Below are 17,159 nucleotides of genomic sequence, written 5' to 3'. Positions count from 1 at the left end.
AACTGACTTGTCCAGAAAAATAAGTTTTATGTGGAAAAATATCTTATTTTCAACAAAAATTACATCTACAATACTTAAAACAATGTTTATTGTAAATTAAAATAAATTTTCAACAGAATAACGGACGAATGAAAATGGACTGATACACTGTTATCGTTAGTAAAGTTCAGATCTTTTGCTGTGCAAAGAGAAACACGAATAGCGACCCGGAAAATTAAAAGGTCAAAGAAAATATTCCATGATTTTCTATTGATCCTTTTTTTACATTATTGATTGGCCTTCTTTTTCAATGATCTCAATCTGCCGTACTTTATGTTATCTATGTTGCTGCCACCAGCTGTCAATGCTGTGACAGCATATCCTTTTTAGGTTATAAAAATAATAAAATAAACCTATTTAGTGTCTAGCTTTTTACTTAAATAAGTTTTTAGATGAAAGTATAATAGATCCTTTAAATAAGGAAGTAGTGAAACTGCCAAGAAATAAAACAGAAGCCGTACGATGGCGAATTCTCTAATAACCAAGGTATGTTCATGTTCAAATATTCCCGAATACTTTCTTTTTAAATAACTTCCAGGATTATTACAACAACTAGATTAGATAGCCCTTTCCGTCCGATTATTCCTTCTCGTCTAACACAAAATGATACCTGAATTATTTTATATATGAAGTAAAATGTAAGTAACAATTAGAATTCTACAGATTTCTTAAATTCATATTTTCAGATGGGTGCCTTGCGCATGGGGCCTGCGATATTCACACAACCGTGCCGCACCACCACAAGCAAACATTTCAACCCTAAATTCAAGAAAATGAGAGCTGAGAAGTACCTCAAGGTAGACTTGCCCGACCCTAACGAAGATATCGGCAGTTTGAGTCCACAAAAAATAAGGCAAAAGATGAAGGAAAGAGGTTTATTGCCACCAAGGCCTTGGATGGAGCGACCGTTCTATATTTCAGCTACAGGTTTGTGTGAATTTGATGATGTCCTCTTAGCCAATTATCAGCCACAGCCGTTGTTTTCATACAAGGAGATCAGCCAGTTGCACAGGACATATTATAGTTCATAAGCATTTATGCAGACCCAGATGCACTGTCTGTTCCTTCACTATCATAGCTTGATCTTAGAATCGCTATATTTTTAGAATGTTGTCTTTTAACTTTATTGAGAAACTTACCATAAAAAAAAAATCAAAACCTGAACCTTTGATTAGAATAACTGCTCGCCTGGATCTATTGACAGATGGATATACAGACAGCCAGTGAGCAATAGAAAGTAAAGTCTTAGTAATAGGATCCTGTTTTACGCTTTGGTTTTGAGCACTCTAAAAACCCTATTACAGAATCCATTAAAAAATAAATAAATAAATAAATAAATATACGTTTATTCCGAATAAATTCTACAAAAATTTTTACTAATACTTTTGCCAAACTGCAAAACAGTTTGTTGGCAAATGTAGCTCCTCGTTTACTCTGTTATTACATTTTTCGTGTTTATTTACTTATCACTATGTAATGGTACATATGTATTCAAACAATGTTAAAAAATGTTCCAGGAGGAGTATTCGAGCCGTATGTCCCTCCAGAAGGAGATGGCAAAGCTTCCATCGTCTCCACAACTCGTGCAAAACAAGCCGTAGAACTGCTTGAGAAGAAATCCAAATCCATGATGGCAATACGTAAGATAAAGTCTTTTGAGGAAGAATTTGACCAAAAGGAGTTTGCGTTAAGAGCTCAAGACACGTACATAAAGGCACATGAAAGTCTGGCCAATAATGATAAGAGAGCCCTAAGGATACATGTCACGGAGAAAGCATACCCTGAATTTAGACACAACAGTTATAATAAGACTATTCGGTGGAAGTTTCTGGAGTCGTTGGAGCCCCCAAGAGTGGTGCATGCTCGGTGCACCGATATTATTAGCAAGGAGAATATATTCGGACAGGTTTGTTTCATGCTAATATTGTTGGAGAAAGTATGTGCAGCAAATATTTGTTATGGTTTTGGTTTTTATTGTGCTATCAATGTTATTTTTGAGCTGGGAATTCTAAATCAATATTTATAGGAAACTGATGATTTCACACTTTTATCTTATACTAGCACCTAATGGATATTTTGTGTTTTGGCAAAGGTGTTTTATATAGGCAACTAGCTTTTGCCCGCGACTTCGTTCGCGTGGAATAGTGACTTCCGGCAGATTTTTGGTTTGACCAATAGATGGCGCTATACTATGTCCGGTTTTTTTTTTTTTTTGTAATAAAAACTATCCTATGTCCTTTCTCAAGTTCCAAACTATGTCTATACCAAATTTCACACAAATCGGTTCCGTAGATTAGGCGTGAAGAAATAAAATGTGTAATTTCTTATATCTTTACCAGGTCACAGTCCGCTTCCACACTCGCCAACAGCTAGCCGTGTACGATCGCTTTGGCCGTCTTCTCCACGGCAGCGAAATTCTCGCAAAAGACGTATTAGAATACATAGTCTTCGAGAAACACTTGTCCAATCTTTACGGTACCTGGCGCATACATGAGAAGATCATACCAGACTGGGCACCGCCTAAAGACCCTTCGAAACTGACCAAGGTCTTGCCTGAACCGGAGCCTGAGATTGTGAAGGTGGAAAGTCAGGAGACGGAGACGGCGAAGTTGGAGGCACCTGCAGCGTCCCCGGCGCCGGCTATTGCCGCTAATTGAGTTGTAGATTTGTAAATATAGTGTAGTGATTATTAATTTTTGTTTTATTTTTACTGTAGAATAATCAACTAAATTCCAGTTTTTCCCCTTTAAAATCGTAGTTTCTAGACTTAGCTAGGCCTGTTAAGTTATCGGGGGTTAGGAAAGACCAGTGAACCAGTTTCCTTATGTACTCCCTTACATACTATCCATGTGTACTCTCGATACATACTCCCCTATGTAATTCTCATGTAGGTAGGTACATGAATATAATGAATATGACTGTATTAGATTGATTTACCCACAACCTTTTTGAGGGCTGTAGGGCGCCCATTTCCCAGGCAAGAGCAAAATTATAGTGACAGATATAGGCAAAAGCCAGGGGAATTAATTAAAATAAGTATTTCAAAAAATCATAATTTAATCAGATATCGTTCAAATTCCATTCACTTCAATTTGCTGCTCTTCATATTATTTTTTACAATTAATTATTATTTTATGTAATTATTTTTCTACAAATAATATTAAAATTCATATAAATGCTCATCTATAGTTTAAAATTACAATTTACATCGTAAATACAATTCGTGAAGATTGTTAGTGCAGTCTTAAATCTATGGAAGGCACCAAAATAATACAAATATTGTATTTACACATTATATTAATGTACACTATTTTAAACTAAGATCTTTTGAGGCAATTTACATCGAAATATAACTAACGAATTTTATATTTTGCACTATTTAAGCAAAAGCTATCACACATAATATATTATGACAGTTATTTTAAGCCAAAATTGTCTTTAAAAATGGAATTAAGTCGTTATTAAATTCTAAATAATATATTTAAGTAAAGTTAGTTATATCAGAATGTATCATCACCCTTTTGCCAATAGTTTTAAGGATAATAATCCGATGGCAAACAGTTTGTACGTGAGATAAATAATAATTATGAGATTTATTTTATCAGCTTAATTACGTATTTATTTACATAACATCGTTCAATATGCGCACTATCATTAGTGTTACTAAAGCTTTTATAAACTTATAAACATACACTACTTATTACAGAATGTTTAACTTTATCATTTTAATTCAATCTTTCTCCGTTAACAGCAGTGCAAATCTATTATTGTGCACATGATTATACAAATTAACAGAAATAAAAGTTTTAGTTTTCCTACTGGAAACCGATGCTAGTCCGGCGAGCTTCCTCTAGCTGCACGACTTCGGTACGAAGTTTAGTTCCGACTTCGATCCGAAGTTCCGAGACTTGACTTCGATCCGGAAACGAGACATCCGACGTCGATCTGAAGTTACGAGACGACTTCGGAGCTTAGAGTTCCGACTTCGAAGTTTAGGGTTCCGACTTCGAAGTTAGAGTAGCGACTTCGAAGTGCTTGATCAGGCACGTGCGTGTGTCGCGTGGTGTTCAGACGACGGTGGGTGCTTGTCGGTGGGAGGGCTTGGGCGGCAGCGGCGGCGGGGTGGGGGCGGCGGGCGGGGGATGATGGTGGCGAGTCGGTCTTATTCTGTAGCCTTTGTCGTTGCGTTTCGCGGAGATTCTCTAGGAAATCTGTGAAAGAATTATAAGAAAGTTAGAATATTGTTTTTATTTGTAATTAGTAAGGGTGTTTAAGTAGAAATTGAAGATGTGATTATAGAAGTAAGTATTTTCCAGGTATTTTTGTGCAATTTATAGGCATAATTATAGGTTATATATTAACAAATTGAAACCTAAATGCGTCAAAAAAAAAACTACTTTCTCAGCGCAATCTACTCTTGTACTCTTGGTTGGGTCAAATAATTAGTATGTTAATTAAACTAGTTGTTATAATGTAGTAACCAGGAGGGTTAGGTAAGTAATATGTTGATTAAACTAGTTATTATGTACTAACCAGGAGGGTGATGATGTAGCGGTGGGCCGGGTCTCAGCGCGGCTCGCACGCGGCCGGAGCTCGCGCCGCCGCGGCTACTGCCAGCGCTACCCACGCTCTGTAACAATAAGAACATTAACTTTAATATACATACCTATTCAATAAAAAAATACCTAATTTGGGGGTTGGGCGAACCCTTGGCAACCCTTGTCGCGGTCGGTCCGAAATTAGTGGATGCCTATTTTGTCATTGTTTCGGAAGGCACGATAAATTGCTGGCTGCCATTTGAACATCTTTTGCAATTGTAGTAAAAAGTTTGCCTATTCTTCTTACGCTATTCCCAAGATATTTGGGGTCGCCGCAATATGTATTTTTCTTCCATACCTCTCTGTCAAACGTCATACTAACATTCACTCCAAATTCTACCAAGGGTAATAGTGTTGCTTGTGTAACTTATATTATTTATCCGTTCGTAATAAGACCACGAAAGTAATGTTGTTGTTATTTGTAGCTATTTTAATATATTGTACTAACCTGTTCGTCCTGCTGCTTGTCGTCGTGCAGCCGCACGGCGAGGTCGCTGAGCGAGTCGGCGTCGTCGTCGCGAGCCTCGCCCGCAGCGCCCGCAGCGCCCGACGCGCGGTACGAGCCCGACTCGGACACTTCTACTATTTGAAGTCGGGCGCCGTCTAGTTCCTGTCATCAACAAATAAAATGTTATAGGTACTATAGATTAGGCAAATACGTGTTTTGATCCAAATCGAATGCCAAAAGACCCATAGACATGGTATTTTCGAAGTTTGATCAGAGAATGTTTTTGACAAAACTAAAAAGGAGATGTAATTTTAGGACACGATTTTGTTACCGATTACCCTGTCCGCACATCCAAGGTGCGGCAAATTATAAAGGTAAGAGTATTATTTAGGGAGATAAAAGGGGGAATTAGAAAGGTAAAATAGGGAGAAATCTTATTACTACTACTTATACGAGGCTAGGCAAAATATTTAGGAAAATAAAAGGAGGGAATTAGAAAGGTAAAATAGGGGAAAATTCTATCAACACTGATAACAAAAACAATTTCATCTCCACCAACCTGCATAATAGTATCAGGATGTAGCACAACGCCGTCCCTCAGCACTGCTCTATGCGGATGCGCTCGCGCGTACTTGGCGAGCACCGGGCGCAGCACGTGCCGCAGGCGCCGCGCGGCCCGGCACCGCACCGCCACGCAACGGCCTGAGAGCTCTAGTCTGACCACGCAACGACGTTCTACTACGGCTTCACGACCGCTCAGGACGGTGGATGGGGATGAAGGGTCTATTGTTGTTGTTGTGCCCTGTGGAGAGAAATATAGAATTAGTATTTGGTAACTCAGGAACGTGTTTTAGAGAAAAAATGGCTTTGGGTAAGTTAAGTGTCATCAAAGTAAGCAAAGAAGAAATCCATCTGCATCTATTTAAACTCAAACTTGTGTGTGTTCAAGTATGACGAACCTCCACGTATTGTAACAATTAGTTAAAGGATTACTTATCACGAGGTGTTCAGAAGCCAGAAAGATTGGCAACCAAGGGGTGTCGAGTTACCTAAGTAATTGGTTTGTGGAGATCAGATAGACTGTCGAACCATGTTGTAACACACTGGTTCTCACCTACAACCAGAAAGACTAGAAACTCCCAATATGCTATCAAAACCACATGTAACTCCTTCTCACCTGATTAGCATCCTTCAACAGCACATCATAAGTGTTACACAGCAGGTTCCTTCTCTGCAGCAATCGGTCCACCAGCCTGGCGACTGTGAGTGCCGGTTCGACTCCCACCACGGAGGTAGCTCCGTCCGGGAGGACTACGCGGCAGAGTGCGCACTGGCCAGGGGCTGATTGACTGGACTTTACCACCTGGTGAAAAAGGAGGTGTGTTTAGTTCATGTGTTTTTAAGCTGTTGTCCTTAACGGGGTAAAAGTAGAAAAAGGATAGAAGCTAATGACTTATTAGTGCGGTTTGTGTCCCAATTTCGAGAAGCTTTTGATAAATACCAAATTATTTATATTAAACTTCATTTGAATAGTGAATAGGTCCAAAAATTGCTGTTTTTGCTAGATAGAATTTGTTTCTCGCCGGAAGAAGATTTGTGTCATTGATTGCCAGACGCATAATATGGGAAACTTAAATGTATTGTTTATTAAACGATTCAAACAATAGTATCATCCTGTTTGGAATAAAGAGAAAACTTGATGTATTTACTTTTATGTATTTCTAAAATACTACACCAAATCTCCATTGACACAATTTCTTTCAAAACTTTCCTGCATTACATCACCCGACAATTTTAAACAATACAGACAAACTTCATGAATGAATTGGCGGACACAAACACAAATAATTACAGAGCAAACAATTAAACATGTTTGAAACGCATCTCAGACAGTAATAACTTAGTATATATATACTTCTATAAATATACAAAGTACACAAGTCTATGTACCTATGTGTATTGTGTATATAGAGAATGTTTGCAATAGTAAAACAGAGTTGTTTGTCCAATCGTGAGCGAGGCGTTAGGAGAACTTTCTGCTAAATCATCGTGAGAGAGATTGCTTGAACTAGTGATTTATGGTTACAGGTACATTTTATGAGTTGAACATTTTACATTTTTGATAAAGTTTTAAACTCGACCAAAGCGGAACTGAGAAGTGTTAGAGCGAAGCAGAGAAAAATATTGTCTACGCCACTCTTATACATCAGTAGGTAGTATTTTAGGAGAGTCGAAATAACATTATCCTGAAAATATTTACAAAATCCCCTTCAAAATTACTTTCAGATCATATAGAATTGGAATTATTTCCCAAATTTATTTTTATACATATTTCTTTTACTAGTTTTTTTTATGACATTGATTGATATGTGAAAAACAAGACAAGTAGATATCTAAATTCTACTTTCCTACAAATCCAATAGCAATGATGACAAGCCCCTTTAGTATAGAACTTACGTTATTATTTGCAGAGTTAGTAACACAATAGTACGCTTACTTATAAGTTCAATATTTGCTAGATTTTATCGTGTTTTTCCGTAACGCATGTATTGCAACGATACGAGTGCATATTTGTATATTGTCAGTTTCACCATGTTAAATCATTTTATTTATATCGAGTATGTAGTTTATTATTTATAGGAATTGTTTCTTGTTTGTTTGTAAAGGAAGCAAGCACTATTGTTAGAGGTCTTAGATAGTATTGCCAGCTAGTAAAAAGGGTGATTGAGTTTTTACATTCCAAGAATTCTATACATGTGTTTGTTTGGATAAACCATTCCCTTTATTTCATGGAATTTATACATATAATAAAGAAATAAGTTACTGTATAGAGCAATGCTTTTAGCAAAAATGACAAGGGTCTGATCCTCGAAATTAAGAAGCCAATAATTTGATATTTTTCTAAATGCTTATAAAGCTATTGAGTTTTAATAAAAGTTGTGTACCTATGAGTAAAGTTATGGCGCCAAAATTTCCGGCGTCAAACGGCGCCATTTTTAATCACCACAGATACAAGATATATGAGTGTATGTTTGTTTGTAGCGGACATGATAACAGGGCGGACAGATAACGAATTATTTGTGCACACTTTTGTAATTACAACTTCTCACGATGTGTCCTTGCGAATTGTGTTGTGTGATTTATGGTGAACGTTTGAATAGGAAAGAAATGTTATGATAAAAGTTTCAGTACATGCTTAGTTCGTTAATCACAACTTATTTTACTTTTAATTTAGGCAATACACGGTGGATTTCAATAAACTATTTACATACTATGTATATAATTTTTAAAAGTACTAAAAGCGACTTATAGATTGATCACTGAATTTCACAGTTAGTCTGTTTTAGGATTCTTTTTGTGATTTTTATCTGCTGCTTAACTGTAAACTTCACCTTTACCGCCTTATGTAAATTTCACCTTTGAAATGTACAACTGACAGCAAAAATAACTGACTCCATATTATTATAATATTTCTACTTACATCAGTAACAACAGGTGGTTCACTCTGCTGCGTGCTATTAGATCTCTCTCGGCCAGTCCTCAGCTTCCACGGCAGTAAGGAACCGCCGCCACTACGTCGCCGCTCTGACGCGTTGCTTGCTGATTTCTTTAACTGAAAGAGAAATATAATGTTAGTTGGTTTATTGCACTTGTCCAGTGGGTACTATTTCGCGCACCCGGCTAAGTTTATAGCCTCGATAATTGGGCTATCAGACACTGAGTTTTTTAATTCGGTCAAATTGTTCATGAGATTAGCGTTTAAGCAAGTAAACACTTCAGCTTTAGCTAGCTTTCTTGATAATTTATACTATGAGAATTGGACACAATTTTTTTTTACTGTGACTGTCTTTGGTTTTGACTGTCATTGTTGAGTTTTGCAATTTTAGTCCATATTGTAAGAATGTATGTACCTTACATACATACATATATACCTTGTACATTTTTTTTTGGTATGGCATCTTGCAGGTCAGCCTAGGAGGCCGTGTATTGCTTAACTGGACGTTTCCCTGTGGATGCCTAGAATTTAAGGCCTTACTTTATACATTTATATATATATATTATGTACCTTAGTGGTATCGTCGTCTTGTTGTCGTGGCGCGTATGGCAGCGGCAGGCCGCGGAGCGAGGCTCGCGCACACTCCGCGTGCACGCCCGAGCGCAGGAAGCGCGGGTAGCTGTCGAACTTCATCACGTTGAAGATCTGCTTCTGAGCCTAGGAGAAACAAAATTGAACTTTAGTAGTGTGAAGATAAGGATGTTTTTCGATTGGCTTTTGATAGTGAAAAAAGTTTGAAAAATATTTGGTGTAGACTATATAGGAATTTGTTTGACATTTGTGTGCTCAGGATGTTGACACAGCTGATCCTCCATAAAATAAATTAAAATCAATTGCGCAGTATTAAAATACAAAATATTGAGTATATTATATAGGTAGGTATTTATTCTTACAAAGAATTCCAAGATCAAATCATTTTAGTTCCAAAACGCTAAGGTCCTTTTTACCATGACACGCGTAACATAGACACGCTTAGCTAATAACAAAGATGTTACAGGTTGTAATAGCAATTAAAATCCGTTAAATGTTAACAGTAAGAGTAATAGATAAATCGGATCGTATTACAAATTTCACGGCACACCGTAACGACGTAATATTGCGCAAACGTTGCGCTACGTTTTGCGCAACAGTTATTGAGTAATAGCGCAAAACTGTTAATTATTACTGTTGTGGTACGAGTAAGTACCTATTGTACAATGTTAGGTGCATTATCCTTTGAAATATAAATATTCAGGTCTCAGGAGTCAGTTCTAGGTCTTAATAGAGCCTCGCTTCTTACCAGGTCGACTTCTTTCATCCATTTAAAACTATGGACAGCTTTTTAATTCGCCTTTTTTGTCATAGTTCTCTCTGCCCCAAGTAATAAGGTAAAAACATCCCTGAATTTCACGCAATCACACAATATTTGTTATGCTTTCAGATAAACAGCTGATCTAGCTCTTACCATGACGAAATTAAATGGAAACTATTAGCTCTCAGTGCTTATAAGGACGTTAGAAAATGTAGGATATAGCCTATTTACCTGTTGGAATAGGTCAGGCGGTGGAGGGTCGGCGGCCAGCAGTAGGGCCGCAGCTCGCCTCGCTGCCGCGTCCACGTTGACGGGCTCGGGCGCCTTGTCGGCCAGGTGGCGCTGCCAGATCTCGGAGGCGAGGGCTCCGCGCCGCCCCGGCTCGGTGGTCGCGCTGTATTGCTCGCATGACCACCAGAAACTGTTGGTAGAGGTCATAATAAGTAGGGGTCGAATAAAAAAGAAAAAAAATGGTGACTTTGATGAGCATTCTTTCTGGAATAGGGACATTTTTCTGCAGTTTTATGTATTAGTTTAGGTTTTTTTTGGTTTGACTTAAAGAGCGGTTGATTCGGTAATATGAGCTACTGCTGATGTACTCTTAACTTCAAAAGTGGCTGCTAATTTGGAGTACCCAGTTAGAAAAGATTCCTAATCAAAAAAGGCTTTATGTGGTCCAAAAAAGCTATATGAATTCTAAATTCTATTCATTTATGTGCAATATTTGTACTCATACATTTTACATACAAATACATGCTTACGATCACACTAACGACTCCCAAAACTCCTCACTTCACAACCACTCTTCAACCCTTCGATCTGGAAACAACCAGCAAGCCTCACCGTATATTCTCCGCGGCAAACTCCTTGGCGAGGAAGTGCGCGAAGGCCTCCGCCCCCGCAGGGTCTGCCAGTAGGTGCTCCAAGCCGAGGGACCAGCGGGACACGTTGGAGCCCCCGCCCGTTGAGCTCGACACCTGAGTGGAGCCCTCGCTCATTTGCTGGGGACAAAAATATGGGGGTTAGATAAAGTTGATAAAGCTTGAAAATCATGTTTTTTAGCTACTTTCGTAATTGGTTTTTGAAAAGTGATTAGATTTATTACTTCATAAACAACAAAAAGGGATAGCTAGAAAAATGCTAGTGGACTGATATTGCCATTCACACATACCCACTTCCAAAAAGAAAGATTTGGTTTCATCGCCTATCCGTTGCTTAAACCATTTGACATTACAATTAAAATTGACCGAACATACTTGAATCATGAACCAACCATCCAAAAGCAAAAACAATGCTGCCTACAGTTGCAACAGGTCAACATTCAAACAAACACTTCGAGAACATTCCAGCCCATATGTCAACTATGTATAAACAATAATAATACGTTTATTTACATACCTTGTTGTACATAGTGCGATGTTCGTGGTGGCGGTATGAACTGCCTGCGCCGCTGCCGGTCGTCCACCGACGGAAGGGAGATGACTGCTCGCTCTGAAACAAGGAGACAAGATTCATTATCATCTGCTTAGCATATTCACTTTTCTGGAGTATAACATGGACCGACTGCCTGTCAAACCTCTACGACCCAGTTACCCGGGCAACCCGATACCCTTAACTAAGACTGGTTGTCAGACTTTCTGGCTTTTGACCACCCGTAACGAATGGCCAATGGTGACCAAATGACAGCCGGGACTGACAATTTCTTTCGAAAAATGTAGGAATGAGTCATGAAAAGATGGTCTTCTATCCACGGATACACGAGCTTCTCAATAGACAATACCTACTCATGTGAAAAAAAACATCATATAAAAACAATTATCTATATTATTTATGATATCGGAGCGAATTGAATAGGATAATCGATATTTATTGTGTGGGATTTTATGGTTTATATATAGTTATGTCATTCATTATCTTGATAATTGTTTATTTGAAGTACATACATTCTTTGATGTGGTATTTTTCTAAATATTTAGATATGACATCGGAAGTTACCGTGTGATTATAATAAGCTAGGGAACTAGACATCCATTTATTTATTTATCGTGCTTTTTAAAAGGTGGGGTTTGCATAAATCCATAGGTATATATCCACTGATCCATGTAATGATCGCGGCCATTTTGAATTCGTTTCAGCCTGACTGGAGTCAAGAACCCCTCTTTAATTCTTTTTTTGAGTTATCAAATTCACACATTTCGTACATTCTATTGCTAGAACTGTACTAAGTATTGTGCATTTCGCGGTTTGAACTTTTACATTTTTATGACCTGCGTGGGAGCACTTTTTCTCTTCAATGTCGTTTTGATTATATTAACATGTAATTTCGCTGAAGAATGGTCTGTTAAGTAGTTTTTGTGAAGTTTGAATTACGCCATTCTCTTTTAAATCTAATATGAGTAACATTATGCAAACCCTGAGAAGTTACAGCATTCTAGAAAAGTTAGGTGCTCTTGAGCAGCTTAAAATACAGTACATAAAAGACGTATTGTATAAATTCAAAAGTAACATTATCATAAATAAATAAATAATCAAAAGACAGGGATTAGCATAAATAAATAAACAGTGAATCCCTAGCAATCCAATATAGAAATAGTTTGTGATAGTGTTAAAACCTCCTTGGGTATATAACTCCATTGATTGACAGCTTGGACATTTAAAGGCTATAGGTATAGGTATTTCTACAACCCAATTGATGACTTTTTAGGTAAACAACACACTTCAGTATATTATTAAGGGAATACACAAAAACCACGCCATATATTCGATCATACTTATTGTAACCACAAACCATACACGCAGAAAATTTTCCCTATTTTTCTTCTTGAATGAAATATTTTACACTTAAAATAATACAAAAACAATACAGTTAGGCATATTACCTAATGTATTAAAAACTGAGAAAAACCGCAAGGCTGAAACTAGAACGGAATAGCTGTGGTTTTGTGAAATTCAGTCGAAATCTATGTCATTCACTAAAAGGGTGATGCTTACGTCCTGAAGAATGTCACGAGTCATGAGTTGGAGTATTTTCAACGTAATGTTTGTTTGTAACGTGATTTAGGGCTGCTATACGTTCAAATTCTAATTAAAGAAGTCAATGAAAATCAGTCCATATTCTCCTTGAGACTGTTATTAATTACAAAAAAATTAAGGTCCTTTTTTAGGCGATGACAGTCTTAAAGAAGATTTTTTGTTCAGCTTAGACAATATCAGAATTTACTTAGGTACAAATGGGGTCCAAAATAAAAGTGTAAGTACTCAATATATCAGTCTTCTCAAGGATTCAGATCCAATTGATGAGGTCAGTCCATTCCTCAGTTCCGTCCCGCATTGAGAATGCAATTGAGCGTAGGTGACGCGTAACGTCCAAGGAAGAACTAAATTGATCGTAATTGGGGATATTGCCGCGCCCCCACTCGGCAATGGGGACCATTGCTCATCGGGATAGGCACTTATTTAACTGACGATTTCAATAATGTATCTGTATGTAGATTTGATTACTGGAGATAGAATTTGATATTAAACCCATATGAGTAATGTCGAATTCCCGTCTCTAGTACGTAATCAAGTCAAAAGATAGATGGTTATTGAAATTATTTTAATAATCTAGTTTTTCCAGTATACAGATTTGTCCAAATCACAAAATAATGTCAGTATAAGTTACTTTTTTGATATTTTCCTTAAGGATAATGCATAATGATTAAGAAATGGCTTGTTTCTTTAATAGTTATTTTAAGTCTATTTTAAACTATAACTTATAAGTCTTTCTGCATAAGCTGCAATTTCCATTTAACTTATCGAAGTAGGTAAAACAACAGCTTAACTCTCAATACATTAGTAGTTTGATAATTAAAGTGTGGTAAGATTTAGTCAACCCTAAAAAACTATATCTCCAAGCGTATATTTGCTGAAGCAGACCTGACAAACTGACTGACAGACAGTCTGTTTGCTGTTGAAAACCCAACAACTGACAACCAGACGAGATAGTCAGTTTGAAGAGTGATGCAAAGATACAGTACCACGCGTTCTTATAGTGAATTGGGTTACAGGAAAGTTTCGTCAAGTCATTGACCTTTATTAATTTTGGGAGAACTCAGTTAGAATGTGTCTATACTAGAAGTGAGAATTTGGAAAACCTACTTTGCCTATATGATGCAAGAAAGTTAGTTTTTTCTGCGTGAATTGTAAGATTAGACAGGGTGTCTGGTGGTGACTTGTGGATTTCCTATAGTCTTCAATATCTCATACCTACTTAAGATAAGATTTTGAGATAAGACAAAGTTTTTTCTAGAACAATATATGAAAATTATTTTTAGCTTTGAGGCCTCAAGGGGCAAAAGTAGGCATGTATAAGGGGCTTAACACGAGCCCATTCACAGTCATCTATGCCTTCTTATTAATGAATGGCTAATGGTAAAACCCCTTTCATTAACTCGGTATGACGTTAAACCATCAAATGACAGACATTTCTTGAAAAGAGGTACGCATGTAAGAACACTATGTACTGACATAAATGCAGTCATAGGATCTCGACCCTATGATGACTTGAAGTTACATAATTATTTAATAAGCTCATTAACAGAGCAAGGTACACATGTATCAACAAAGTGATTAAATATTTCCGAGAAAATCAGAGATGATGAGATTTTCCTTGCGAAACAAATTACATAAAATCTGTATTGTAATTGTGTAAACTCCTGAAACACGGTCATCGGAGAACGTTCAGTGTACTAATATTTGGTTTGTAATTAATAAGTCTAATGGATATCTGAAATTTTCCGAGAATTGTTTTAAAACAGGAAACAGATACATTGGGGAATACTATACTCATACAAAGATAAAGCGCAATAGGTACAAAAATAAATTACCTCTTCTTTATTGTCCGAAGTGTACCATACAACCATCTTCAACCACTCTTGGAATACAAATCAAACAGCATACAAACAGAGCACAGGACACAAGAAATCCAAATCACAATCCAACACTCTAACTTGAAATCTTAAATTAATTCCAAGGCAGAATTCTCGAGGCATCCGTGTGAATTTCGAAACACTATTACTTTCAAGTGTTGCAAATTATACAGAATGTGCCGTAGATAGTGAATTCGGAGTTTTTAATCACAATATTGACAAGGTCGCAGTGACGGATGGTATGGAAGCTACCGTTCGCGGTGACGTCCAAATGGCTACTGAAGTTGTCGCGAGTATCGAGTGTGGCGGGACGTTCACTGTCCCCGGTCCCGACTGTAGTCGCCTCATTGCTGATACAATAGGCATTATAATAACAATACTTGTGCCAAACAAAACAGTTTCCGGAGCTAGTCGCGGTGCAAGTTTAATACATTATGTATTTCTAAGACCTTGGTTATTGCAGGAACTATTGAGGCAGGAAAGTTTTTTAGTTGTCACTTAAAAAACAAATTTTGTCTGGTCATTATTTACAACCATGCAAAAGTTTAGTCATCAACGGTTAAAAGTGGCTTCAAATATTTAGGTGATGAAAAAAGAAAACTGAAGAATTCCTGCTTTGAGCGGCTCGTATTGAATATAAACTCTATTCAAATAGCTATTTGTAGAATCAAAATAAAACGTGAAACGTGTTCTTGTTGATAATAAACGGAAGGAATGTGAGGATTCTCAGCGATACATCTCAAGCCGTGATCCAAATTCATAAATACTCTTGTTTATAATCCACATATTTGCTTTCAAATAAAGATGCAACCTCATTCCGGCTGTAAATCTTCAAGTATTTAGAATTCTAGACTAAACAACGTGTTAATTAATCGTTACGTTGTATTGCAATTTACAATTAACTTCCTCACTTAGTTTTACAATTAAGGATACCAAAATATCCGACTCGGCGACGTATGACTCAGTTTAGTACGCATCAAAATCGCTCCAGCTTATAGCTTGAACACTGACGCAGTAAAACCGCGTGTCACGGCATAAAATGCGTAGTTAAACCAAAACAGTATAGTACTATCAATCCTGGCTATCAGCCATGTCTTCGAAACAGTAAGCATTGTGAACCAAACTGGAGGACAAGACCTACATACTGTCCTAACTGATCTAGAACCAAATCGTGTGACGTTCTGACATACAACGCTATCTCAGTTTGTTTTCCGTAGGTGTCGTGCGACTAAAGGATTAACTAAAGCCGATAGGGATTCTCTTCTATCTGTAAACTGACTGATACTGGATATAAAACATAGTTACTGATAGTAAAGGTCATGCAGTGTTTTGTTTTGAGAACGAAGAAACTGCAATAGAGGAGTCACATGAAAGTGATAAATATGAAGATGTCAATAATAGGAAAGACAAATCTGTTAACAAAACAATACTTAACAAAGATTTCTTTGACGTGGAAGTGCTTTATAATGACTTTACCATGGAACAGTCGCATGATGCTATTGACAATCAACATTCACCTATTGTACAAATTATATTAGTGCCATTGATAGTCCGTAAACACGCAGGCGTTGTACAAATACGACCAGTGAATAGCCGAGTGACGTCGGCTGCATCGACTAGTGCATTCGATCACGTTGCAATCAATATGGCGTGTCGCAGGATGCAAGTTAGACGGTAATAGAAACGGAATGCTAATATTTTCAGTTTGATGTGAATAATGACAATTCCTTTCTTTGTTTGTTTTACAAAGCATTTAGGTATAAAATGCGATCTAGAATTAACAGAAAAATATTGGATCAAATATGTCAAAATTAGAATTCTAAAATGAAAATAGCTATTAGATCCATGAAAATAATCTTCATAAAAGCTGTAGAGAGAAGGTATAATCTAACAAATATGGATAAAGGCAGAAATAACTTATAGTTTTTTACCTAGGTCTACATAAACTACGTTATGAATTTCACATTTATTTACAGAAAACGTAAAAATTTCAGAGGAGGTGCTACAAGAATCAATACAATAATTTGTCCCATCCTTATTTTGAAATCCTGCGGTTGTGTAGTCGTAAACAATGACCAATTGATGAACCTGACTCACTCCCGACCCCGATATGCTATCAACTTGTGAATGAGCTGTCATTTGTCTCCCACTGATTTATTATGTAACGGCAATTTGTTCATTATAATTATTTATTGTGTTTTCTATATGTTGTAGTTCATTTGAAACTCTTCCTATCTGGGACATCGCCAGCATTGTTTCTTTCCTTATTAACATCTAAATCTACGTCAGCATACTATTTAGAATTAGTGTCTTCAAC

The 17,159-nt window shown here is 37.1% G+C and overlaps 2 protein-coding genes across 2 annotated transcripts in view; one reads left to right on the top strand and one right to left on the bottom strand.

Moving 5' to 3' along the window:
- The first annotated feature begins 330 nt into the window (after positions 1-330).
- Positions 331-2,732, top strand: Mrpl45 (mitochondrial ribosomal protein L45). The gene is made up of 4 exons (XM_021335368.3): positions 331-525; positions 726-966; positions 1,557-1,945; positions 2,379-2,732. Exons 1-4 carry the CDS (start codon positions 502-504, stop codon positions 2,694-2,696), a joined length of 972 nt encoding a protein of 323 aa, XP_021191043.3. The 5' UTR covers positions 331-501; the 3' UTR covers positions 2,697-2,732.
- Positions 2,733-3,749: 1,017 nt separating this feature from the next.
- Positions 3,750-17,159, bottom strand: part of LOC110376760 (regulator of G-protein signaling loco) — a 97,716-nt gene continuing 84,306 nt past the window's right edge. Inside the window, 11 exon segments of the mRNA XM_021335346.3 lie at positions 3,750-4,172; positions 4,174-4,250; positions 4,573-4,669; positions 5,086-5,247; positions 5,645-5,887; positions 6,263-6,448; positions 8,567-8,698; positions 9,152-9,298; positions 10,164-10,353; positions 10,776-10,933; positions 11,331-11,423. Of these exon segments, the coding sequence (XP_021191021.3) occupies positions 4,107-4,172; positions 4,174-4,250; positions 4,573-4,669; positions 5,086-5,247; positions 5,645-5,887; positions 6,263-6,448; positions 8,567-8,698; positions 9,152-9,298; positions 10,164-10,353; positions 10,776-10,933; positions 11,331-11,423 (1,551 nt within the window). The 3' untranslated portion in view covers positions 3,750-4,106.

The sequence above is a fragment of the Helicoverpa armigera genome, chromosome 23 (genome assembly GCF_030705265.1).
Source record: "Helicoverpa armigera isolate CAAS_96S chromosome 23, ASM3070526v1, whole genome shotgun sequence".
Classification (NCBI taxonomy): domain Eukaryota; kingdom Metazoa; phylum Arthropoda; class Insecta; order Lepidoptera; family Noctuidae; genus Helicoverpa; species Helicoverpa armigera.
This window is presented reverse-complemented; position numbering and strand designations above follow the sequence as displayed.